We start from the raw sequence: 26,867 nt of genomic DNA on the forward strand, positions 1-26,867 counted from the left end.
AGCTCTTATGCACCACCCAAGGTTATAAGGAAACACAAAGCAGAAGAAAACATTTATTTGCGATTTAAAAGGTTTTGGGATTTGATCTTTTTAGCTTATAAAAAAGTTAGAAAATAATAAAAAATGAAACATTATTTTGGATATAAGCTGATGAGGGTCGGCTGTCACATGCCCTTCTGGCCATGTAGGGTTGCTGCCTGAAGCCGGGGTTGTCTACAGCTTCTGGATCAGTATGGCAGAAGCACCTCCTCCTCCATTGCAGATGCTGGCAAGACCGTATTGTCCCTGCTTCAAGGCATGAACTAAATGAACGACAATCCTGGCTCCAGACATCCTAGGAATAAAGAGGCATATTGGTTCTTTAATGAATTACAGTAAAGAAAGTTCTCAATTCCAGGTTCTTAAAGTTAATTCAGGTGTAAGAAACTGCTAATAAACTACTTTTCTTATTAAACTTGGGAGACTTGTTTCAGATACAGGACTATTTCATGAAGTCCATGTTTGAGCTTTAAAAAAAAAAACCTAACCTTTAACATAAAATTTCAAGCAGAAATGTGATTTGTGTTTGTTGTCGGTCCCATCAGAAATGTCTGCCTAGGAAGGGTAGGTGGGAAAGAAAACTGCCCAACCAACAGTACTAGGAATCATTATGAAGCAATTTAAGTTTAGATAAAATACAGAGGCAGGCCGTGACCTAGACTTCTGTTATGATTTTACCTACCCGATTGGATGTCCCAGGGAAACAGCTCCTCCATTGATATTCACTTTTTGAGGATCAATCTCCAGCATTTTAATGTTTGCTAATACAACCACGCTGAATGCTTCATTTACTTCCCACATTGAAATGTCTTCTTTTTTCAATCCTGCATCTTTAAGGACCTAAACACAGAATATGTTCAAATTATTTCATTGCTTTGCATTCCCCTTTGATGTAACAAATATTTAAATACAGAGATTTTGTTTGTACTATCTTATTTCTGCTTTGGAGAGAAAACATGATTTTTTTAATGTGCTCTATTTTGGGGATACATAGCATAATATTCTTAAGATACATTTACTGATGCCGTGGGGTTATTTGGAGCACAAAAATCTAGAGCTACCAAATCTTCATATTATGGTGCTGGTGGTTAACCCTAGTATCATAAAATATTATTAATTCCCTTTTACTGTAGAAATGGTTTTGCTCTGAGCAACAGTAAAACTAACATGAAACTGCCTCTCTCCCTCCAGTGGGCTCAGGTAGCTTTCTAAGCTGAGCAGCTCAAACACCTTCCTCCATTCCACCACCCTAAGACAAAACCTAAGTCAAGACATATCTTCAGGGGCCTCCCCGGTGGCGCAGCGGTTGAGCGCTGTGCTGGTTCGATCCCCGGCTGCTCCCCAGCCACCGGAGGAGGGTCCCACATGGCGCGCAGACCTCTCCTGCCGCCCGCTGCTCCCCTCAGCAGTGTACTTCGGTCCTTCTGCCTGCTCTGCTCCCCGCTCTGGCTCTGGTGAATTCTCTCACCCTCCCGTGCTTCTGACTGTACCCAGTGCTCATATAAATAAATAAATAAATCTTTAAAAAAAAAAAAAAGACATATCTTCAGGGCCTCCCTGGTGGCGCAAAGGGTTAAGCACAGCACTATGAAGCAATCCGCAGCCTCTGCAGCATGAGTTTGATCCCCGGCCGGCCAGGGAGACACCCACATGGCGAGCAGACCTCTTCTAACTCACCTACTGCTCCCCTCGGCAGTGTATTTCGGACAGTCTGCCTGTTCTGTACTCTGCTCTGTCTCTGGTGAATTCTCTTACCACCCCCCCACACACACTCTTCTGGCCTGTACACCAGCTCTTGTATGCATAAGTAAATAAATCTTTAAAAAAAAAAAAAAGGACACTATCTTCAGAGTCCAGGGTGCTGACCACCACACAGTGTGTGCTCCCAGTACACACACGGCCCTGTTACAGGTGGTGTCATGCTTTCCCATCTGCTACCTTCCCATCCCCACTGGCTTCTGCTCCTTTTTAAAATCTGGGTGTTGCCTGCAGTTGCTGTCAAGGATCTGCTAGAGTATTTTGACGTCCCTCACCCCAGCCCTCCTCGGCATTCTTTTCCTGTGACTCGGCAGTTTTTCACAGAGACTTAGTTTGGAGGATATAAGTTTCTCAGTCTCTCATTACCCTCTAAGCTCAGCTCCCTTCTAGCATGGAGACCTCACCATTTAGTAGTGACTGCTTTAATTCTAGAATCAGGACCCTCATCGCCTTTTTCTCTGCTGCACCCACCTCCCACGTTGTCCCCATACCAGACAGTAAGTTCAGAGTTATCCTTATTTCAGTTTTGTGATTTTGTTTGTACCACTAAAAGATGTAGTTTGTAGTGTGCTTAGAAAACCAACAGTTAGCATAATGGAGCATGGTCCTTGACTTTCTTACCTTAGGCACAGCATATGCAGGTGCAATGGGAAAATCAATGGGTTCTACAGCAGCATCAGCGAATCCTTTTTTATTAAAAAAAATCATTAAATCCTTTTATAAGCATCCAAAGTTAGATCTAACATTACATATAATATGTAAAAATGCAAGTTTCCTAAGCCTGCTAATTTTATAGCCTTATAAATTTTATAAGACTTAGAAAACGGATATTAACCTCTAAGACTAAAATTACACCAATCACCTAGCCCATTGATAATCTCAGGGGAGGCAATCTGCCTGCAGGACCCTGGCCTTATCTACAGATAGTTTTGGTTGTAGCAGCAGGTGCCAGTAACCATTCTACAATGCAGCACTGTCCCCACAAGGTGTCAGTAATGCAGAGATTAATAAAACCTACACTAAAAGTTACTAGGTTCTCATTAATAAAATAGTTGAGTCTTAACGAAGAAATCAGACAAAACGTACAGCCACAGTAGGGTTAAGGAGACTGAGGGCAAGCAAGATCCCAGAGTAAAAAATGCTGGGACAACATCTAGTGCTCCTGCTTCCAGACTCCTAATTCCATATTCTTTTTATTCCACCTGGTTGCCTCTGGGATAAGACACTTGACTGCTCTTTTCACCCACTTACAGGGTAAGAAAACACTTCTAAAGCTTACTGTCATCACATAAAGTAAATCATAGTGAAAATAGCCAACTTCGATATTACGTATTACCAGCAAGGAGACAGTTTTATCAATAGGAAGGGCTTATAGAGGATTAGGATGAGCTCAGTCAACATCTTCTACCTGCTACTCTGGCGAGTGGTTTAACCTGGAGCCTTTTGGCTGCCTCTGCTGTCATCAGAACCACAGCGGCTGCCCCATCGTTCAGTGTGCTGGCATTGGCAGCTGTCACTGTGCCTGGGAACATGGGTGAAAATGAAGTCAGAACACCCTTTCACATCAAAGTCAATTGGTTCAATTTAAGAAATACCGAGTACTGCCTGGGTCACTAGATGTATGGAAGATTATTGCTCCAGAAACACATACATAGCTAGGACAAATCCTTGATGACAGTTTACTTACAGCTAACATAAAGGACAGGCCTGACAATCCGGAGTAAATGCTACAGTTTACAAATCAAGCATAAAGACCAGTTCATATTTTTTCTCCTCAGTCTAACAAAAGGTATTTCTTCTTCCCTTCAGTTGAAATTGTCAACACTAAAATCACTATACTGTGCATTTTATGGTATGTAAGTTAGGCCAATTGGTTTTTTAGAAATATCAATGAATTCCCCATATTAGACTGCTGCTAAAATTAATTTTTTTAAAGATTTTATTGAATTATTTATTTATTTATTTGTACAAGCACTGGGTACAGTCAGAAGCGTGGGAGGGTGAGAGAATTCACCAGAGCCAGAGCAGGGGAACAGAACAGGCAGACTAATGATACACTGCTGAGGGGAGCAGCGGGCGGCAGGAGAGGTCTGCGCGCCATGAGGGACCCTCGCCCGGCAGCCAGGGATCAAACCTGTGCTGCAGAGGCTGCGGGCAGCTTTGCAACCCAGCGCTCAACCGCTGCGCCACCGGGGAGGCCCCTAAAATTAATTTTAAAAACTGATTCCTGGGTCCTCCCTGGTGGCGCAGGGGTTAAGTGTCAGCACTATGAGGCAATCCATAGCCACTGCAGCACAGAGTTTGATCCCCAGCCAAGGAGTTGACCCACATGGCGCAGCAGACCTCCTGTCTCGCCCGCTGCTCCCCTCAGCAGTGTATTTCAGTGGATCTGCTTGTTCTGCCCCCCACTCTGTCTCTGGTAAATCCTCTCACCGTACCCCAACCCCACACTTCTGGCCTGTACCCCAGTTCTTGTATGCACAAATAAATCTTAAAAAGATTTCTGCAGTTGTCATTGAGAAGTTCAGTCAGGAAGGGGGAAAAAATTTAATTTCACATTATCATAACATCTGTAAACCTCCAATTTTCAAGCAAAAACACCTTCTCTCTAGTCCACAGTTCCCTGAGGACTTACTACATGCCAGGCACTGGAGACAGCAGTGAACAACAAAGCATTAGCTTAATTCTACAGTCACTTTACACTCTCTTCCCTAGGATTTATATATTGAAGTTATCAACTGTTAATCCAAGTATTTTAAAATTAGCATCATTCATTAATCTCATTTGACCCTGACATACTGAAAATATTAAACATAAGAAACGTTCTAAAGTTTTTGAAAATCCTTTGGCAGTTCCAAGACTAAAGAGGTTATATGCTTCATTTCAGAATACTAACCATTTTCTTTTTGGAAAACTGTCTTCAGCTTTGGAACTTTGCTAAAATCAACACGTTTATATTCTTCATCTTCTTTCACCACTACATCTGGTTTACCTAAAACAAAAATCTTTTTTAGCCACCTCTCAAAACAGTCATTCAGCAGGAAACGGTTCCTAAGGGGTCAGGTAGTCTGCCTCCCTTAATGCCTACAGACCTTAACTATCCCAAGTGGACTCTATTCTAGAATCCACCGCTTTCAGTCTTGGTGAGTTAGAAGTTGATTTGGTGGCTTTACACAATTTAAATGTGTTCAGAGGTGCCCCCTCCCCTGACCCCCTGGAGATGGCAGCAGAGGCTTGGAAGGTATTCAGGACAGGTCACCCATCCAGTGGAGCTTATGCCACACTACGGAGTCTGCTGGAGCCGTGAGCTCTCTTCTCTGAAGAGGAGTCCTTATTCATGTGATGCTAGAAATAGGATAACTTTAGGAAGCCTGAGAGCATGAAGCACAAAAGTATGCAAGCACTTGCATACTTCTGCTGAGAGGCCAGCCAGCGCTTGTCCCCACAGCACTGAACACCTGAGATGACTACTGCCTCTTTTTTTTCTGCTTTAACACATCAAAAACACAATTACTTCCTTTAATTTGGGGAGATATCCCTTCCCCGCGCACCCCCCCCAAGCCATCTAGTAAATCCCCTTTTTCACTTAAGCTCATGTATTTTCTGTCACTTATTTTAGAGAGAGTTCTAGAAATACATTTTGCAATTGGGTTGAAATCTGGTATTAAGTTGGGCTGCGTATGTTACCTCTGAACTGGCCACTTCTGTGACTGACCATTAGCATCCTCGGTGACATGAACAAAGACAAAAATGTTCTAATATGAAATTTAAATTTAGCAACATTAAAAACTAAGATCTTAGAACATTCTCTACCTTTTACTGTAACTGTGACAGGCGTAACTTCGTTTCCAAATTTTCCTGCTTCCCATGCTGCTTTGCTTCTGGTGTAGGAGTTAATAGCATAAGTATCCTGTTCCTCTCGTGGGATCTTCAGCTTCTTAGCTGTGTTTTCAGCACAGTTGCCCTGTTAAAAGTTGGAACTTTTTTATTTTTTTTTTAAAGATTTATTTATTTATTTATTTATAAAAGCATTGGGTACAATCAGAAGTGCGGGAGGGTGAGAGAATTCACCAGAGCCAGAGCGGAGAGCAGAGCAGAGCAGGCAGACTAATGAAGTACACTGCTGAGGGGAGCAGCGGGCGGCAGGATCGAACCGGCATTGCAGAGGCTGCGGGCAGCTTCGCAACCCAGAGCTCAACTGCTGCGCCACCGGGGAGGCCCATGTTGGAACTTTTTTAAAACAAACTCTGCATAGTGTAAAATAATGGCTGGTAGTTGAACTTAATAGAATTTCCCTTTGAAATAACACTATTAGAAAATAAATTCCAGTATAGGACAATTTAACATTGAAACCAAGCAGATGCTATGAGCATATGAAAGTATTTCCCTACAATGATCGGCTAAAATCAACATTTATACTGCCGATCTTTCAGTTTCTAAAAGACATCTATTGGGAAAACTCAACAGAATTGTACATTAGATGGTATCTCTCCATTAAAAAGCAATTACTTTGGTCCGTCTGCCTGCTCTGCTCCCCGCTCTGGCTCTAGTGAATTCTCTCACCCTCCCGCGCTTCTGACTGTACCCAGTGCTTGTATAAATAAATAAATAAATAAATCTTTTTAAAAAAAAAAAAGCAATTACTGGGCCTCCCCTGGTGGCGCAGCGGTTGAGCACTGGGCTGCGAAGCTGTCCACAGCCTCTGCAGCGCCGGTTCGATCCCCGGCCTATCAGCGAGGATCCCACATGGTGCCCAGACCTCTCCTGCTGCGCCCGCTGCTCCCCTCAGCAGTGTATTTCATTGTTCTGCCTGTTCTGTTCCCAGCTCTGGCTCTGGTGAATTCTCTCACTCTCCCGCACTTCTGACTGTACCCAGTGCTTATATAAATAAATAAATCTTTTTTTAAAAAAAAAAAGCAATTACCATGTGAATCTTATTGTAGACATCAGTTAAGCCATCTTTTACGATCAAATCTTCAAGTTTTAGCCCACCGTAGGGGGTTGCTCCTCTGTTCATCACATAGGGGACGTTGGACATGCTCTCCATCCCACCTGCCACCATCACATCCTGCTCAGCAGACACACAAAATTCAAGCCAATAAGTGCACACCCTTTGCACAGTGCAAACAAGAAGTACCCTCTTGACCCTGATGAAAGCACATGGTCTTAAGATTAGAATCAGCCATGAATCAGAATGCTAGGAGTCTTACATGTAAGAACACCTGAAAGTCTAGCCATTTCACTCACACCGCCAAGAAATTATTTTCTTCTAAAAGACTAAAAGTAATCCAGATCTTGGGGGTAATACTTCTGGAAGGTTCCTTGAGATCAGCTTCTTCATCATCTCTTCCCAGACAGCTAGTGCTGTCCTACTTGACTTTCTGACAGGCACCCTTTCCTCCTTCCAACACGTCATCTGCCCTCATCAGAGTATTCTGGCTAGAATGTGAATCTGATCATTAAAGGATTCTCAGCGTAGTATAGAGGCCCTTTATGACCTGACTTCTCTGCCATTCCAGACTATGCCTGGACCTATCTCTCAGTTCAGAAGAACTACTTGAAGGTCTCCTAAGGTACCATGCTCACACACACAGACCTCTGTGCTCTGGCATGTCCACCAACATGTAAAATACCTATATTTCCTTTAAAACCAATCAAAAGTGACTTCTGACTTCCCTGACCTATTTCTATTGCTTTTGAGAAAATTTCCTTTTGTGCACCCCAATTACAGTGTAATTCTTTCACTTCTACTACACTGTATTATAGCTATAGTCACATGTCAAATCTTCTCATGAAACTAAGCTCCTTTGAGGCCAGAAATCCTGTCATGTCTGTTTTTGGTGGTGGTGGTATGTGGCATACTACAAGCTTAATAAATACTAGTTTACTTGTTGTTACTTTAAAAATTTCATATGTATTATAAGGGCTAATTCAAAATAAATAGTTTAAATATTGGTACAAATATAAAATTAAAACCAATATTTTCTCACAGCCTTTAGTCAGTGAAGACAAGTTCTACACCGAAGAAGAAATGTAAATATTGTGCCTATTTTGGAGAGTCCCAATGAATTCATGTAGAGGTTTTATTCACTGAATAAATACTGAATTTTCCAGGGATAATGGCAATAATGACAGGAAATAAAATAACAGTTATTCTTCATTAAAAAAATTGAACATTATAATCATAGATTATTCAAAATAAGGCAATTCCTAGCATTTCTGCAAGTCACTGCACATGTGCAAATAAGGAAGAGAAACTGAAAGCCTAGGTGGAGGACAGCACAGCATTGTGATGTGCTGTGGACCACAATCAAGGCAGATACAACTTCAGAACTTATCATTCACTTTTGAAACATCCAAACATCTCAACAATTTTTTCTCCACCTGTTGGCAAGTGTTAGGTAAGATCCCCATGAGACTTTGTATAGCCAACCAAATTCTCAGCCTCTCAAAAGTGAGTAACTGGTACAACTTTTATGGAAAACATCAAAAATGTGTTCACTCATCTCCAGTGAACATCACATAGTAGATGCTAAGCTAATTGGTTTTAAATTACTGTAGGTCCAGGCTGTGCTTAGCGATGACACTTCACTGCCTACAGTGATACTACAGTAAGACACTGAAATACATGGTAGCTGTTCAGTTAGAATACTAACCTGTGTGCAGATACAGATTCACCTTCAAGACATTAATTGGGGCGCAGAGGAACAAGACCAAGGGACAAACAAACCCTTAGGCTCAGACAACAGAATGGTGGTTACCAGAGCGGGCAGGGTGTGGTGGGGGGAGACATGAGATAGAGGGGGCAATGGGTTGGTGGTGGATGGTAATTAGACCTTGGGTGGAGGGCATGCTATTGCACAGCAGGTGTGAAGCTGTACCCCTGAAACTTATTACCTCAAAAAGAACTAATTTTAAAATTTGCTTTTCTATACCATTTCAATTTTTACATGTACATCTATATAGAGCTTCTAAAATACAGGAGCTGATGTATTCATTAGCTCAGATATCACTGCCCTTTTTTGTTTTTTTCTTCTGACTTTGCCTTATAATTAGAAACAAAGCAAGAGTAAAGCTCAGGACACACTTAACTGTGGTTCCTGCTATGAAAAATTAATTTGCAAACCCCTCACAACTGATTTATAAACTGTTGCGCCAACTTGAACTCAACTCAACTTGAAAAAAGGATTTGGATCTGATAAGCTCAGTTCTCTGACGAGGGACTTGTCTCCTAAAACCATAATGTGTTTGCTGAACAGGCTGTCGCTTCCTTACCTCAGGTAAAGACAAGATCTCAATCATCAGTGCAAACAGGCCTGCACCTCTGAACCCGGGCGTGTGGAACTGAATCAGCCACCGATTCTGGGCTCAATCGGCAATTTTATTCCTAGGCTCAGAGCTTATTCTCACTTAAAATAAAAAGCCTTATTTTATCAGATATAAACTTTCATGAGCTTTAAATCACCTGAAATCTCAGAAAAACCCTAAGTAAAGGGTCATCCAAAAACTAGTTTAAATTAATCAACTGGAGACAGCAGCCTGGCTGTAAACAACTTTTTAATACAAGACACTGAAGCTGGCCCTTGGACCACTACCCCTGATTAGCACATCCAAAAATTCCAGAGTCTGAAACAAGAAAGCAGCTGCAACCCCCTCCCCAGAAAGAATTTCATCACAAAGCAGGAATATGCTTCGATTCAGCCTGTCAGCACTGGGTGCTGTTTTCATTCCATCTGGAAAAGGGATGCGTCTTACCTGGTGCCCACACATGAGGTTCTGCGAGGCCATCATGATGGCCTTCATCCCAGAGGCACACACTTTGTTGATGGTTGTGCATGGAGTGGAGATAGGTAAACCTGAGGCCGTAATATCAGAGGGAAGACTTTGAAAAAGACTCGTTTTTCAAACAACTGCAAACTTATAATAAGAGTACGTTAAATTACAATCTGCAAAATTTCTTCTGCCAACAGAAATCTATAAAGACCATATTATGCACTTCACATTTTGTTTAAGCTGAAATGGCCTCCGTTTTGCCATGTCAAACATTTTAGGAATAAAAATAAAAATGTATTCCTGATACCTGCACCCAGTACTGCTTGCCTTGTCGGGGCTTGTCCTTCACCTCCTTGTAGAACATTGCCCATGTACGCTTCCTTCACTTCTTCTTTTGCAATCCCTTTAAAAACACAAGGTATTAGGCTTTTCCATATTATTCAACTTAATGGTTACTCATTACCTAACAGTGTATAACATTCTACAGCAGAAATGGCTTACCTGGTCAGTTTTTGAATTTTGGGGTTTTTTTTTTGGGGGGGGAGCATAGAAGAATTGGGGTATTGGCCAAAGATGCAGGGGGTGAGAGGATTCACCAGAGACAATGTGGGGAGCAGAACAGGCGGATTTACTGAAATATACTGCTGAGGGGAGCAGCGGGTGAGACAAGAGAGGTCTGCTACACCATACGTGGGTTAGCTCCCCTGGCAGAGGATTGAACTCGGGCTGTTGTGGTGATAGTGCTGAGAATTAACCCTGAGGCCATTCTTAACTCCATTAGGGACATCTTTACAAGGGACTTCAATAGGCATTAAATGATTTCTAAGTGTTACGTAACTTTATAAGTGCAAAATACTTGTTTGGGGTCTCCCTGGTGGCGCAGGGGGTTAAGTCCCAGCACTATGAAGTTGTCTGCAGCCACTGCAGCACAAGTTTGATCCCCGGGCAGGCAGCTAACCCACATGGTGCAGCAGACCTCTCCTGTCTCACTGCTGCTCCCCTCAGCAGTGTATTTCAGTAGATCTGCGCTTGTTCTGCTCCCCACTGTGTCTCTGGTGAATCCTCTCACCCCCCGCACCTCTGGCCTACACGTACCCAGCTCTTATGCATAAATAAAGTAAATCTTTTAAAGAAATAAAATAAAAATAAATAAATGCTTGTTCTATTGAATCACTGCCCCCTCAACACACAGCAAAGCCATACTGACCTGCCTTTTCAATGGCGCTCTGAATCGCAATGGAGCCCAGTTTAGTGGCTGGGAGAGAGGAAAGGTTACCAAGAAAAGACCCAATGGGTGTTCTTGTCGCACTTACTATGACCACTTCCTGGTAAGACAGAAGATAAGAACTGTTATTATTTTACCCAAATTGTTTTTCATAAAATGAACATAATCAATGGATGTATTATTTAAGTAGGCTTTTTATGAATAACCACATCAAAGACTGAAATAATCCTGGCACTTAACCTGATTATTTAAAAATAACCAGATCAAAGTTGATGCTATATGGTTGAAAACCAACTCTGGAACAGGCACACATCCTTCCTAGGCATCCACTGGAAATTTGAAACCTGGAACTTAAGTCTCAGTTCTTGTACACAGACAAAATATACGAGACAGTCTGGAACTACATAACAACACTAACCAAAGGGCTTCTCTCTGTAGGGGAGGCCAGGCCAGGAATCAAGACCCACATGCTAGATGGGACATACCATTTAACTAGGACATAACAGAGCCACACTTTGTCACACAATTAATGATAGGAAAGTTAAGAAAATAGATACAAGCTCTTAAATACTTTAAAACACATAACAATTCTCTGCCTCCCACATTCTCCTATTAGGTTCACAGGGGAGGACTTTCCTGGATTTTGACAGGTGGCTATTACTGGTCACTTTAGGGACACTTAGGAAACAAGGACCAAAGAAAGTACCAGGCAGCCCTTCCTTCCTAAGCACAAATTCTGTCCCTTTCTCGAGGCTCTTCATGGGGCCCATGCACTGCGCTACACACAGTATAACGAGGGTCCTTGGAGTAAAGGGGAGACACTGCCCAGTTTACAGAGAATGTTGTTTTGCTTACACAAAGGGGAAAGCAGTAGACATTTTGCGAGGACTAAATTGAAACTGTGTTTGTTCATTTGGGAATTTAATATAGCCATAATTAGCTCTATTCCATCACCCTATGACGACCCAAACATACAGGGAAATCATTTTTATGACTACATGGGAATTTGTACTTACATTCAAAGTGGGTTTGGATCCATAACTTCGCTCCACACATTTTATTTCCTGTAATATAAATATTTATAATGTTACAATGCACAAAGGTAAGTATCCACATTACTTTATAAACTTCTCAGTGGCAGAGTTACCATGATTTCTTTCTGCTGCTTTATACCTTTGTTTCTGAACTTTCCACATTGAGCATGTACCACTTTTATAACCAGAAGTGAAATTACTCCTTTGTAACAAAGAAATTATAACTTTGTAATAATATCCTTTTCTAATTCAGTAGAAATGTTTTAACTTCTCATGAGTTTATCATTTTAAATTTCTAAGCCCTTCTTTAAGTATAAGCTTTATAAAATGTACTTTAAGTTAAATCTAAGTTCCAAATTAAATCAATTTAAGAGTACCATAAGGAAAATCATCAGTTTAAAAAAAAATTTTCTTTAAGTCAGACTTATTTCTCCCCCATCCACTTCTTTTTTTTTTTTTTTCCTCCAGATTGATTTATTTATACATGCACTGGGTACAGTCAGAAGTGCGAGAGGGTGAGAGAATTCACCAGAGCCAGAGCAGGGAGCAGAGCCAGCAGAAGGACCGAAGGACACTGCTGAGGGGAGCAGCGGGCGGCAGGAGAGGTCTCCGCGCCATGTGGGACCCTCCTCCGGTGGCCGGGGAGCAGCCGGGGATCGAACCGGCGCCGCAGAGGCTGCGGGCAGCTTCGCAGCCCAGCGCTCAACCGCTGCGCCACCGGGGAGGCCCTCCCCCATCCACTTCTAACAAGTGACTCTGACATATTTGAGGCAGACATACTTCATATAAACATGGTCTTTGCTCCCAGATAAATTCTTTACTATAGATATCTTGCCTCTACATCTCAGTTCTTTCCATGTTGTTCTTAGGAACAAATGCCAACAAGTTCTGTAAATGCAGGTCACAGCTCAGAGACCCAAACAATCTGAAATCGATCTATTTATAGGACACAACAAAGAATGAAATGTTTATCTTCTGAGGTGACAGCATTATAAGTATTCAAAAATAACATATTTAGAACCTTATGGATAGTTATAATGGCTTATCATATCAGAGTAAAAATGAAAAAACCTACAAACATCTATAAACTTATTTTTTTTAAGATTTATTTTTATTTATGCATACAAGAACTGGGGTGTAGACCACAGGTATGGGGGGGTGGGTGAGAAGACTCACCAGAGACAGAGTGGGGAGCAGAACAGACTGACTGACTGAAATACACTGCTGAGGGGAGCAGTGGGCGAGACAGGAGAGGTCTGCTGCGCCAGGTGGGTCAGCTCCCCGGCCGGGGATTGAACTCCTGGTGCAGTGGCTGGCCATAGCTTGATAGCACTGAGACTTTAACCCCTGCACCACCAGGGAGGCCCAAACATCTATATATTTTAAACTGTCCCAAAAACAGCACCACAGATTAAACTTTATAAATTTTAAACTACCCCAAAAACAGCACCACAGATTAAACTTTGTCCTGATTCAATACAAATAACCAACTGTGGTTTTCAGTTTATAACTGCCAAAAAGATAGGCAAAAAAATATTTGACAAGCATTAGTGATAAACAGAGATAACCATAAGGTATCCCCCTAAAATTTACTTTTTATAAAATGTTTAGTTGAGAATGGATATATGCAAATAGCAACTTAAAGACATTGCTTTCCTTGGTGGTGAAGAAATTTAACTCTAAGGTAATCTTTTTGCCAGTGTTCATAGTGTGGAATAAGTCACCTTTATGGAGAAAGTTCCCAGTAACAGCTCTGCTATAAGGAATGCCCCCGAGTCCTGACGGACCCATCATCACGGCATTCACTACACCCCTTGTCCTGGAGATACTTTCAGAGCCCGTGAAGGGGCGATGACAAGGCACGTGAGCATATTCATCCTCCACTTGCTCATGAGCCTGCCAAGTTCACTGACCTTGCAGAAGGTTGGAGAATTTGAGATCAGCAAGACATGGTCCCTCTACTAAAGCAGGATTATCATGAGAGAAATGTTAAAGCTACTTGGATTAGAGTCCCAGGATAGAATTTGGTAAGAACTACAAGAGAAATAAGCCATTCCCAGGGTTCATAGGAGAAAGATCCCTTGGGGGTGTACAATGGACTCAAATCCAGGGTTCTGCTGAAATGCCTCAGATAAGTACTGTACCACGTATTATTTTAAATACACCTTTTAAATCAGTCTCATGTAAACTCGACAGGTCGCGTCACTTGGTGCTGTCAGATTGGCCTGATTGTGCAGACCTTGAAATAAAACAAGCATGTACATATCTCTGCACTCGTGCCTCGAACACTGTGTCCCTGGATAGGCGGGCTTGTGTTTTTAGCTGGCCAGCCCACCTGTGCTCAGTAGCAAGGCCTAAGTGCAGCCTTACAGGTCACAGATTTGGGGCTGCTGTTTTTATTACCTACACAGGGAATGATTCTGGCAATTGTCTGCCATCCAACTTTGAATCAGAAGTTCCTATTTGTAGTAAACAAGCTAGTCACTGCCTTGCCATGTACACAACTTTCTCAGAAGGCTCTGGAATGGACAGCCCCAAGTACCTACAGAGTGATTCCCTTCCAGCCCCAAATGGGCAGAGCTGAAAGGACCAAGAATGGAATGGACTCTGACCCAAGCTGGCCTCCTGCGAGACTGGGGCCATGGCATGATGGCGGCCACCAGAACTGCAAGGTCACAAGGGGTTGGAGCTCACCGGCACCATGGCCGGCCAATGCCACGTACAAGCAGAGAGGAAAGTGATTTAAGCCAAGACAAAAAGGAAGGGAACATGTAAACTCAAAAGAAGCAAAGGTGGGGCCTCCCTGGTGGCGCAGGGGTTAGGACGCAACCTATGAAGCTATCCGCAGCCACTGCAGCATGAGTTCGATTCCCAGCCAGGGAGCTACCCACATGGCGCAGCAGACCTCTCCTGACTTGCCCACTGTTCCTCTCAGCAGTATACTTCAGTCAGTTTGCCTGTTCTGTTCCCCACTCTGTCTCTGGTGAGTCCTCTCACCCCCCCACACCCCTGGCCTGCACCCCAGCTCTTGTGTGCATAAATAAATAAATCTTCAAAAAAAAAAAAAAAAAGCAGCAGCTGCTTGAGACCAAAGGCCAGGCTTGATTAGCGATTTTCTAGGTAGGGTTCCCCAAGTCCACTGCCCTCTACTTCCTATCCTTTGCTGGTTTTTGTGTATCTTCAAAAATATTCATTTCTCTTTTTTTTTTTTAATGTTCATTTCTTTTTAGCCAGTTTGGAATGAGATCAGTTTCTTTGCAATCAAAGGGCCTCCTAAGCCACATCAGCTTTTGAAGTTTCTGGATCCATTTTTTTTAAAAAAGATTTATGCATACAAGAACTGGGGTACAGGCCAGAGGTGTGGGGGGTGAGAAGTCACCAGAGACAGAGTGGGAAACAGAACAGGCAGACTGACTGAAATACACTGCTGAGGGGAGCAGCGGGCAAGGCAGGAGAGGTCTGCTGTGCCAGGTGGGTAGCTCCCTGGCCGGGGATTGAACTCGTGCTGCAGTGGCTGTGGATAGTTTCACAGTGCTGCATCTCAACCCCTTGCACTACCAGGGAGGCCCTCTGGATCCATTTTATTGAAAGTTTCCTGGTCTCCATTTAGCCCTAGACCCCATCACCAGTTGCACTGTCAAAGATGCCATGTTTTCAGTTATCCCTTCCTTGTCCCCTCTGTCCTCCATCCCCTTCACTCCTTCCCTCAGAGCTTTCACCTCACTTCTTGGCCTCCCTGTGCAACAGAAGTTCACAAATTACCTACAGTTCATTCCCTCTGACGCGCTTTCCCCTCCCCAGCTGCTGTCAACTGTATGTGGCAAAATGTAATCCTTGTTAGAAGAAGCGCCTCCACCTCCAGCCACAACACGGGCAAAGTGGTTCAGAGCCTGGGTGTTGCCCGGGGCATGTCACTCACACGCTCTTCCTGGTCTTCTCCAAATGACATGATCAGGCCTGGGGCAAGTTGGGTTAAGCAGGCAGCTTCAGGGACTCTGGGAGAGTTAAAGAGGCTTCCGAGATGAGGACAGTGAGGTCTAAGAGGTGCTAACTAAACACACCCCAGAGATGAGGGCAGAAAGTCCCGGAGGACTAAATAAACAAGGGCAGTAGCACATGAAAGAATAAGACCTTGGGAGGTAAAGGAGAAACACTGAGAGCAGAGCTAGGGAACAGGCACATCTGCCAGGAGGAGCATGGCCACTGCGGGGAGAGCCCAGCACAAGGTATGATGATGAGATTTTTTTTTTTTTAAAGAGGCATGTATTTTATTCATTTATTTGTTTGTTTGTTTGTTTGTTTGTTTGTTTGTTTGTTTTATACAAGCACTGGGTGCAGTCAGAAGCGCAGGAGGGTGAGAGAATTCACCAGAGCCAGAGTGGGGAGCAGAGCAGGCAGAAGGACCGAAGTACACTGCTGAGGGGAGCGGCGGGTGGCAGGAGAGGTCTGCGCGCCACGTGGGACCCTCGCCTGGTGGCCGGGGAGCAGCTGGGGATCGAACTGCTGCAAAGGCTGCGGGCAGCTTCACAACCCAGCGCTCAACCGCTGCGCCACTGGGGAGGCCCTGATGATGAGAATTTAGAGTAAAGAAAGTTTAAAAACACCGCTGGACACGGGCCCCTGAGGGCTTATTCGGCCCTCCCAGGTACAGCGCACCTGGACTCCTTGCTCTCTTCCTTTGAACAAGCTGTTCTCTACTTTCTTGAATGAAGGTTGCTTCTCTCTGCTTGTTTATCTGAAAAGTCTGTGATTCTTTTTACGGCTTCATGGGACAAGAACTGGTGGTGGATCAAGGGCAAATTCCTGGCTTTTCAGTTAGACAGGGGCAAAAAGCAGCAGCAGCAGAGGTACCGCTGCCGTGACACGGGGAAAGCAACGCGCAGGCCTGCCTTAGGGCTTCCATTTTATCTAAATCCTGAGGGTCCCCTCTTACCTCACAAGTGTTTTTCTGAAGTTTCCTTTGCTGTCCCTCCTTCCTAATCTCTAAGTGCTCAAATGTCCAGGCGCTCCTTTAGGCCCCTGTGAATTTTCCAGCTTCTCCCTCCCATCAGATGATCAGCTCCAGGCACGTTCCTGCCCTGATGAATCCGCCTGCTCCCCCAGCCTGGCCTCACCAGCCCCGCACTCCCGCCAGGTGCCCACCTGACAGCTGCCACTCCCCATCCCAATCAAGGGGCTCGATTTCCACCCCAGGAAACCAGTTTCTTCCCAGTATATCCCACTCCAGGCAGCCTGGTGCTCAAGCACAAAGCTGAGGAATCACCCTCTTTCCCTGAGACCCAGATACTACACCACAGATAATGTCAATACTGTGCAAATCACGTGCACACCCTTCCCTGGGCAGCCGCCCGCCTCGCTTCTGTCCCCCCCTTCCCTGCCATGGTCCAGCCAGCAGGTTGCAGTCCTCACGTAGACACATGGCTCCCAACACGATGCTGACTGTTCTTGGGAGACCTAACTCCTTCCCTTATCGCACAAGCCCCTAAGCCACCTGGCTCCCAGGTCCCTTGCCAAACTCTCCCACTCTGGGCCCATCGCACTGCAAGACCTGGGTCAGTGGGAGTCTCCCCAGCTTCCATGGGCGCGTCGCTCTTCTGTGAGGCTCGGCTCAAGTCTCCCTAACAGGGTTATTGAAAGGTGGCCTCTCTCATATCAACACGTTTGTTTCCTCCAAAGCCCCTCTCCCACTGTACAGGTGGGGTTCCCGACTTTGTTCATCCTCTCAACCTAACACGCAGGCCTCCCGAGAGCAGCGCCGTCTCCTTCCCGGCTGCATCCCGGCCGGCACAGCACCCAGTGCTCGAGCACTGGGCAAGGAGTGAAAGGCGGCTGCCAGTGGGCTTGGGACACCGTGGCTGTGTGGAAACAAACCCACCCTACAGTCAAGTTTGGTCTTTCTGGGGCCGCTTAGGGGCACCCCAACTCTGGACACCCTGGCATGTTCCAATATTCCTAGAATACACAATTTTGCAACCTGTCTCCCCAGAGGCCGAGATCCAAGATATGACCTGGTCTTATTTATTTTCTATTCTAGTGATGGCAACAGGAGACACTAAACAAATGTTTGAACAGAACTGGAAAACCACATTTCATGGAGGGTAAATACGTGACAGAGCCAGCAAGGTGAGATAACGAGGTAGAGAGCCAGGGGCCTGTCTGACGTGAGCAGAGAAAGGACCACTGAAGTCAGCCTCGGGGAGCTCAAGAAAGGGCACGGGGTACCCTGAGCTGAGGCTAGAAGAGCAAGCAGGGGCTCTGCCCACCGAGAGCAGGGGAGTGGATTCCAGCAAGTGCAGCAAGAATCCCTGAAGGCGTTTCCTTCAAAACCACCACTCCAGCCGAGGGAGACCAGGCAGGAGCTGCAGTGACCAGCAGCCAGGGAGGTCGCCAGAGGGGTGGACACTAACACATGGGTCTGGAATGTTTGAACAGTGCCCATTATTCTGATCTTGCAGAGAGCTCAGGCAACCTCCCAGAGTCACACAGCCAGGTGCAGATATTGATGATATGTATTTTATTTATAGTATATATTTTATTAAAAACAATAAAATTTAAGAAGCTGGGTAATTGTTCTTTCCAAAGCACTGCACTATTTTTATTAATAATTATTAACTATTTGCTTGTGATGTCCTTCACTGACCAAGCCCATCAGCAGTGACAATTGTTGTTGTTGTTGTTTTTAAGATTGATTTATTTATGCATACAAGAGCTGGGGCACAGGCCAGAGATGTGGGGGGTGAGAGGATTCACCAGAGACAGAGTGGGGAACAGAACAGGCAGACTGACTGAAATACACTGCTGAGGGGAGCCACGGGCAAGTCAGGAGAGGTCTGCCGTGCCATGTGGGTAGCTCCCTGGCTGGCTGGGGATCGAACTCATGCTGCAGAGGCTGTGGATTGCTTCATAGTGCGGTGCTTAACCCCTTGCGTCACCAGGAAGGCCTGACAATAGTTTTTTATTATCACATTATATAGGTGGAACCACAGGAAAAAAAAAAAATCACAAGAAACATGTAGATGCCCAAATATCAGTTTAAAAAAACCTGAGCCATTATTCAGGGAACTAGTTTAGGAAAACTGATTAAATAATTTTTAAAAATGAATTCATTCTTAGTACAGAGGACTTAGCAGTTAGTACTCAAAATACGCATTACTGTCCATATAAGGAAAGCAAAGCTCCCTTACATCTACTTCTCTAATATTTCCTCAGTTCTTAATAAAACTCTCCAAGTAATAGTTATGCTAGTTTCAATCAACACTTTATATTTTCTCTCTATGTTCGTTTTATGTATTTATACAATTCCTTTGCTAAAAGCTTATAGTACCTCTGTACTGATGTTTTATATTGTTGGGTACTCCCTGTTAGAGATTGAACTGTGTCCCCCTAAAAGAAGTCCTAACCCCCAGCTCTTTTTTTTTAAGATTTATTTATTTATACAGAAGCGCGGGAGGGTGAGAGAACTCACCGGAGCCAGAGCAGGAACAAAACAGGCAGACTGACGAAATACACTGCTGAGGGGAGCAGCGGGACAGACAGGAGAGGTCTGTCGTGCCATGTGGGACCCTCACCAGCGTCCGGGAATCAAACTGGCGCTGCAGAGGCTGCGGGCAGCTTCGCAGCCCAGCGCTCAACCGCTGCGCCACCAGGGGAGGCCCCCAGCACTTTTTTTTTTTTTTAAGATTTATTTATGCATGCAAGAGCTGGGGTGTAGGACAGAGGTGCGGGGAGGGTGAGAGGATTCACCAGAGACACAGTGGGGTGCAGAATTGGCAAACTGACTGAAATACACTGCTGAGGTGAGCAGTGGGCAGACAGGAGAGGTCTGCTGCACCATGGGGTGAGCTCCCTGGCCAGTGATCAAACTCCTGCTGCAGTGGCTGCCCATAACTTCACAGTGCTGAGACTTAAACCCTTGAACTACCAGGGGGGCCCCTCCAGAACTTTAGTACGAAACTTTTTCTGTAAATGTGTGCTTTCCCAAGGTAATCAAGTTGAAATGAGGCCATTAGGATGGGCCCCAATCCACTGTGACTGACGTCCTTAGACGGAGGAGAGTGGTGGGCCTCCCAGGTGGTGCAAAAGGTTAAGACCCACACTTCTGAGGCTGGCTGCAGCCACTGCAGCACCAAGTTCCATCCTCGGCTGGCCAGAGAGCTGACGCACATGGTGAGGCAAACCTCTCCCGTCTTGCCGGCTGTTCCCCTCAGCAGTGTAGTTCAGTAGGTCTGCCTAATGTGCTCCCCACTCTGTCTCTGGTAAATCCTTTCACCCCCTGCATGTCTGGCCTGCACCCCAGCTCTTTTATACATAAATAATCTTAAAAAAAAAAAAAAAAAGAGGAGAGAGGTAACACAGACAGATGACCAGATAGCTAAGCATAAGGCACAGGGAGGACAGGAGCCAGATGCCTACAAACCAAGAGCAAAGCACCAGGGCAAGAAGCTAAGAATTCCCCCACAGGAGTCAGGGGTGGGGTCCTGCTGACATGGGGCCTATAGGCTATCTAGCTTCCAGAACTGGGAAACATTTCTGTTGGGGTGAGCTGCTCCATTTGGTGTGTTCTGTTACAGCAGCCCAAGAAATAGGTGCCCCCCTCCTTTGTGAAATCTCACCACCCAGGCTCTCAGACCACACTGTGCTGCCCTGGTTTTCTGCCTTGACACACTCTTCACCCCCCTGCACAGGTTCATGTCCGCCTGCAGTATTTTTTTTAATGATTTATTTATGTATGCATATAAGAACTGGGATACAGGCCAGAAGTGTGGAGAAGTGGAGGGAGAGGGTGAAAGAATTCACCAGAGGCAGATCAGGGAGCAAAACAGGCAGATCTACTGAATAATACACTGCTGAGGGGCGCAGCGGGCAAGACAGGAGAGGTCTGCTACGCCATGTGGGTTACCTCCCTGGCCAGGGATCGAACTCGTGCTGCAGTCTTTAACCCTGTGCCACCAGGGAGGCCCCACTGCCTGCAGTATTGTCTCCCATGAGTCCTTGACTAAGTCCTCTCCTCACCCCCCTCCCCAACTTGCTCTAGGCAAGCTCATGGATAGACAAGGGCTCCCAAGTCTTTCTCTATCCAGCGCCTCCTTTCCCTCTACCCACAACTCCAAATGCATTCCAAAGTCACTCATCACTTTCTCTCAACCCCCAAATCTGTTTCTCAGTGAAAACCTCTACAAGACATTTACCTGTCAGGCCAGTAACTCCTCCCCTAAGTTATGCAAAATGTCACCTCTTCCAGCCCCTCACAGCCAGTAAATCAGATTTGCAGTCATGCTATCTCGTGAAATCCATCCACTTCTCTTGCGTTTATCACCTCAGGTCACTATCCCTTCCTGCTTGATTACCACCACTTTCTAACGACTCTGGCCTGAAGAGGGAGGCCCCACGACTGAGGTTCAAAATCATCCAGGTGAAGGGCTAGGGGGAGAGAGCAAAAACAGTGAGTGTATTCACCTGCACAGAGACAGGAAAATATCTGTATTTGAAACAGATTGAACGTGGAGCATCAACTACACCGGTGACAAAAGAGCAGGGCACAGGCAGGCAATGGCACACTTGCACTACTAAGACAGAGGGAAGAAGAAGGGCCACCAAATGCAGCAGGCTGCGCCTCCCATGCTGTCTCTTGACATGGTCCAGGCATTGGGGGAGACGCCCGAGAAGCAGGGAGTTTCTGTGCTCTCCCCAAGAGGGAAAGTTGTACTTCTCAGAAGAGGGGAGTTCTTGCACTTCCCAAAGAAGATCTGAACTAGGGTGTCTCCATGGCAAAGCCTGCTAAAGCTCTCCTCTTTGTTCTTGGTTAATGCAGAAGTAAGTTAGTCATTAATTGGCATATGAAAACCCAATTTGGACCTAGAGTTTATTGATTTGTTATTCTTACACTTGAATTAGCATCAAAGAAAGTAAGTAATGCAAAAGGTATAGCTACGGGAAAGAAATGTTCCAGCCCTGAGAACTATAGAGAACAAGCTGCCCTGAACCAACTGTGCTTGGAAGCCATAGCCTGACACGGGGTGCATGGTTGCACCAGCAGTACATTTCTTGGTGTTTGCAAGAGGTCAGTAGTTCGCAGGCCGTGTGGCGGTTAGGAATTTTTAGTTAAGAGTTAGACTTCAGGGCCTCCCCGGTGGCGCAGCGGTTGAGCGCTGGGTTGCGAAGCTGCCTGCGGCCTCTGCGGCGCCGGTTCAATCCCCGGCTGCTCCCCGGCCACCGGAGGAGGATCCCACATGGTGCGCAGACCTCTCCTGCCGCCCGCTGCTCCCCTCAGCAGTGTACTTCAGCCCTTCTGCCTGCTCTGCTCCCCGCTCTGGCTCTGGTGAATTCTCTCACCCTCCCACGCTTCTGACTGTACCCAGCGCATGTATAAACAAAACAAACAAACAAATATAATAAATAAAAACATGCCTCTATAAAAAAAAAAAAAGTTTAAAAAAAAAAAAAAGAGTTAGACTTCAGTAGAACTTACGTAGATTTGATGAACTGTTTTAGACCACCTTGAAGTAATTAATATATTAACCGAGTTAATTGAGTGCTAGGAGATAAGTTGATTTTAGTAACTGAATATAGAATAGGAATTTTACACCCACTTTGTAACTGGGAAAGTTTAATTGTTGCCAAATGTTGTGCTGTCATATATGATTGATCATGTTAGTAAATGAGCTGTACCTAGGAAACTAATTGTTCTTGAGGTTACCAGAGAATTGCCCTTTAGGTGTGAGACCTAGGGAGTCTTTGCATGTTCATGAGAAAATATGTATTGATTGTTTCTGTTCTGCCTCAATGCTTACACTGATGTAATCCCACCGCTGGCCTTAAGGTATAAATAAAGACCCACTGAGACCCTCAGCAGGGAGATACTGGCACGAACTAAGGTGTCTGTGTCTTCCTCACTCCTACCTCGCTCCACTTCCCCTCAGCCCTCCAAGAGAAAGATAAGAAAGAGAAAAAGACTTCACCCACTCCGTCCTCTCCTTTCTGAGATCCCTGACACGACTTCTAGGTGGGGCGGGTCTCCAGCAACCAAAGCCCACAGGTCAAAGACGCCTGGCAGAAGTACCCTCAGGAGTCGCAGACAAAGGCAGGACAGCACTAAGCCAGAGAGCGAAAACTGACCCATTCTCCTCGCTTTCACTCTTTGCAGGCATCTGCAAACAGCCAGAGGTCAGCTGACGGACACCAAGACGGCGACACCTGCCAGGGCCACCTTCCCAGCAAACAAAGCAGAGGCCAGGAGAGAACTGAACGTGAGAGCAAACAGGCCCAGCAATAACATGGGACTTTTTTTAAGTTTGAAGATTAAAAGAAACAATTTTTGATCCAAACAGCAAACAGGAGTTTCAAGCAGGGACACCTAACAGCAGAGGTTTAAAAGAGAAAAGGGGTTAGTGGAGATGAAGTGTCTCCTTTGATCAGAGGAGGAAATGGATTACAGCTGGCACCACAACGCGTGGTGCCCGTGAAGTCACTGAAGGGTGTTGACCATCTGGGAGCCTGGTGTGTATTTAAAGGCAAAGGGGAAAGGGACGGCGTCACGGTGAGAGGTCAAGTCCTGCCCCACAAAATGGCAGGGGATACTGCAAATGCCATCGACCCAAACACTTCCAAGAAACAGTAAGTGACCGATTAGTTCCAGTAACACCCAATCCAGCTGATTCCCAGAAGTCAATGAAATAAGTGAATCCCACAAACCACTGCTTCATAACCTACAGCTTCATTTTTCTCAGCAGCAACGTGTGTCTGATCTTAAGCTCTTAATGAAATTACAAATTGGGGTTCTGCACTTTCATTTACACGTGGAGTTCCTAGTCCACCTAACTCAGCTGGTCCACACTGGCTGCCACACACGCAGGTTAACGCACTACACTCCAACGACTTCCCAAGTCAGAGCCAATGAAGGTGCTGAGTAATTAAGAAGTCTCTCTGCTGGGAACCTATGGTGCAGGACTGTTCTGTTACCTCAATCACCCAGAATTAGTTCTAGACTCTTCCTTTTCCCCCACCACCCTGACTCCTGTTCTACATTTGTTTTCACAATCTCTTGCATCATGGTGCTCTCTTCCAGCAACTATTGCCAGACACCAGATCGTTATTTCATGCCCAGACAATCATTTTCTCCCCACTTTGAGCCTGCCCGACCTCTGATGATGACAGAAATTGAAATATCCAAGGGTCTCACCGACTTGGGTCAAATCCCAACCCTTTACAACATGACTGGCTTTCAAAGTTGATCCTCAACCAAATTGGAAAGCTCACAGTTCCCCAGCCACCACCCCCATCCCCAGGTTCTCCGCCTACTCCAGGGGTTCTGTCACACCCGGAGCCTGCTGTGCGAGCTCCCTTCCTGGCATGTGCTGCAAACGCATTATTCCTCTCCAGGCTGTGGCTCCCGTGTTCCCTAAATCCAACAGCCTAAGGGCAAACACAGCTCTGGAGGCCCGCAGTCGGTCAGCCAGCCTCATATCAAGTACAATTTGTTTTGAGTCGCCATTTGTTATCGGAGACAAATTTCCCGGGAGAGGGCAGCTTCTTAGGGGTCTCCCTGGTCGAGCAAGTGGTTAAGCACCGCACTGCGAAGCAATCCGCAGCCTCTGCAGCAGGAGTTCGATCCCAGGTCGGCCAGGGAGCTACCCACATGGCGCGGCAGACCTCTCCTGTCTCACCTGCTGTTCCCCTCAGCAGTGTATTTCAGTCAGTCTGCCTGTTCTGTTCCCCACTCTCTGGTGAATCCTCTCACCCCCCCCCAAACCTCTGGCCTGTACCCCAGTTCTTGTGTGCATAAATACGCTTTTTAAAAAAATCTATTTAAAAAAAAGAAAAAGGGCAGCTTTTTATCACAAGCGCCTCAAGCTTGGTACCCAGTGACGACCTCAGGGCCGGAACCCACAGTCTCCTGACAGTAACCTCACAAACACGTTCTAGGGGAAACCCCGGGCCCGTCACAGACCCTCCGTCTCCCCGCCCGAAAGAGGCCAGCCCGGGCCGCAGCCGCCAAGCCCCCGCCCGCCGACGCCGCGGGGAGCCGCCGGCCGAGGCCCCGGGGAGATCGGCGCCGCGGGATGCCCGCCCGGCCCGCGTCGCTCCGCCGGGGGCCCACACGCGGGGAGCGGGCGCCGAGTCCCGGCCCCTCTCACCTGCAGCCGCCCTCGGAGGAGGAGCCCGCGCCCGCGGAAGCAGCCGCGCAGGAGGACGGCGAGCACCGCCATGTCGACGGCGCCGAGCAGGGGCTTCAAGGGCGGAGACCGGCCGGCGCGCGCGCCTCCCTGACCTCGCGCCGCCCCTGACCTCGCGCCGCCCCTGACCTCGCGCCGCCCCTGACCTCGCGCCGCCCCTGACCTCGCGCCGCCCCTGACCTCGCGCCGCCCCTGACCTCGCGCCGCCCCTGACCTCGCGCCACCGGTCTCCGGGCCCGCGCCCCGCCTCCTTGCCCTCACCCCCACCCCCTCCCTGCCCGCGCTTCACCCCTCCTCCCTGCCCTCGCCCGCTTTCTCCCCACGCCCCGCCGCGCCTCCCGGGCTCGCCCCGCCTCCCTGCCCTCGCCCCGCCCCGCCCCTCCTCCCGGTCTCACCCGCTTCCAGCCCTCGCCCCGCCCCTTCTCCCTGCCCTCGCCCCGCCCCTCCTCCCGGTCTCACCCGCTTCCAACCCTCGCCCCGCCCCGCCTCCCTGACATCGCCCCGCCCCCTGACGTCGCCCCGCCCCGCCTCCCTGCCAACTCCCGCCTCCTTGCCCACGCCCCGCCCCGGCTCCCTGTCCTCGCCCCGCCTCCTTCCCCTCGCGCCGCCCCCGCACAGTCTCCGCCAATGGCAGCTCGCCCAGCGGCTATTGGCCCGCAGCCTGAGAGGGGCGCGGCGGGGGCCGGGCCCGGCACCCGGACTCGCAGCGTCCGGGCGAGGCGCCCGGTGACAAATGACGGACGCGTCTTGAGCCGCTGGCACAGAATCCAGCAAGCACCTGACGCGCGGAGTTTTCCAGTTTCCACCACTTCTGACCTCCCAGGTCACAGGTTTATGTGTAACCTGAGCCTTTCATTTCCTTGAGCCGGTTCTCACCCCCGCAGGGCTCATGGACGTGCTTGTAAGTATTCCAGTAAGCTTTTAATTATGGTGAGACAATTTTGCGATATTTTTTCAGCAGGAGGAGGAAGAGGAAGAGAAGACATGTGAATAGCTAACTGTTCTGAACAAGTAACACGGATTATATAAGTCTTCACAAAATTCCATGTGTTAATGCTTTGTCCACCTTTTAACGAATGAGTAACAGAAGTACAAAGTTAAGTTTTTGTCCGTGATGGAACAGAAAGTGCTAGAACCGGGGTCAGAGCTTATGTCGTTATATTACAGTTAAGGCACCTTCCTGCACCTTTTGCAAAAGAGCCATAGAAATGGCAGCTGTGGTTGAGTAGTCACACATTTTGGGGAGCCCATCCCTGAACCTGGGATCTTCATCTGGAGACAGGCGATCTTTATGACTTAGTAACTTAGTCTTCCCTGGTGAGGATTGTCATAGGAGATAACAGCAGTGACAACACACAAACGCTTGAAGACAGCTTACTCCAAACCCATGCCTCTCCTAAAGTAAAAGGCTCAAAACATGTTCTGTTTAACCTATTATCAAATACTGTCGGCAGCTCTGAGAAATTGCATTTTTTCCAAGACAGCCACTTTCTTTTAATATGACTGACCCTCACTTTTCCCAATGGAAGAGGGGTCTGTGTCTCTCCCCTGAATCTGGAAAAGAATACCAACTGCCTGGCAGGTGGAGGATGGCAGAGGAAATGTGATGTGGCCTCCTGGGCGAGTGCAGAGATTTCCACTCCTGGCTGTGAAGTCTTCCAGCTAAGACTCCAGACATCAGACAGCAGTGACAACTGTCCTGTGCCCTGCCTAAAATCTTTTTTTTTTTAAAGATTTATTTATTTATGCATACAAGAACTGGAGTACAGGCCACAGGTGCTTGGGGTGGTGGGGGGAGGGGGGAAATGAGAAGATTTACCAGAAAGAGTTGGGAGCAGAACAAGCAGATCCATTGAAACACACTGC

The 26,867-nt window shown here is 46.7% G+C and overlaps 1 protein-coding gene across 1 annotated transcript; it reads right to left on the reverse strand.

The window, feature by feature from the left end:
• Positions 1 to 75: 75 nt before the first annotated feature.
• ACAT1 (acetyl-CoA acetyltransferase 1) lies at positions 76 to 25,034 on the reverse strand (the record flags this gene model as incomplete). The annotated part of the gene is made up of 12 exons (XM_084250321.1): positions 76 to 334; positions 722 to 879; positions 2,419 to 2,483; positions 3,206 to 3,319; positions 4,694 to 4,789; positions 5,611 to 5,761; positions 6,722 to 6,865; positions 9,553 to 9,653; positions 9,878 to 9,973; positions 10,778 to 10,895; positions 11,812 to 11,859; positions 24,963 to 25,034. The coding sequence occupies 12 exons, from the start codon at positions 25,032 to 25,034 to the stop codon at positions 214 to 216; spliced, it is 1,284 nt and encodes a 427-aa protein (XP_084106447.1). The 3' UTR covers positions 76 to 213.
• Positions 25,035 to 26,867: the final 1,833 nt, after the last annotated feature.

The sequence above is a fragment of the Talpa europaea genome (assembly GCF_964194135.1).
Source record: "Talpa europaea genome assembly, chromosome: 12".
Classification (NCBI taxonomy): Eukaryota; Metazoa; Chordata; class Mammalia; order Eulipotyphla; family Talpidae; genus Talpa; species Talpa europaea.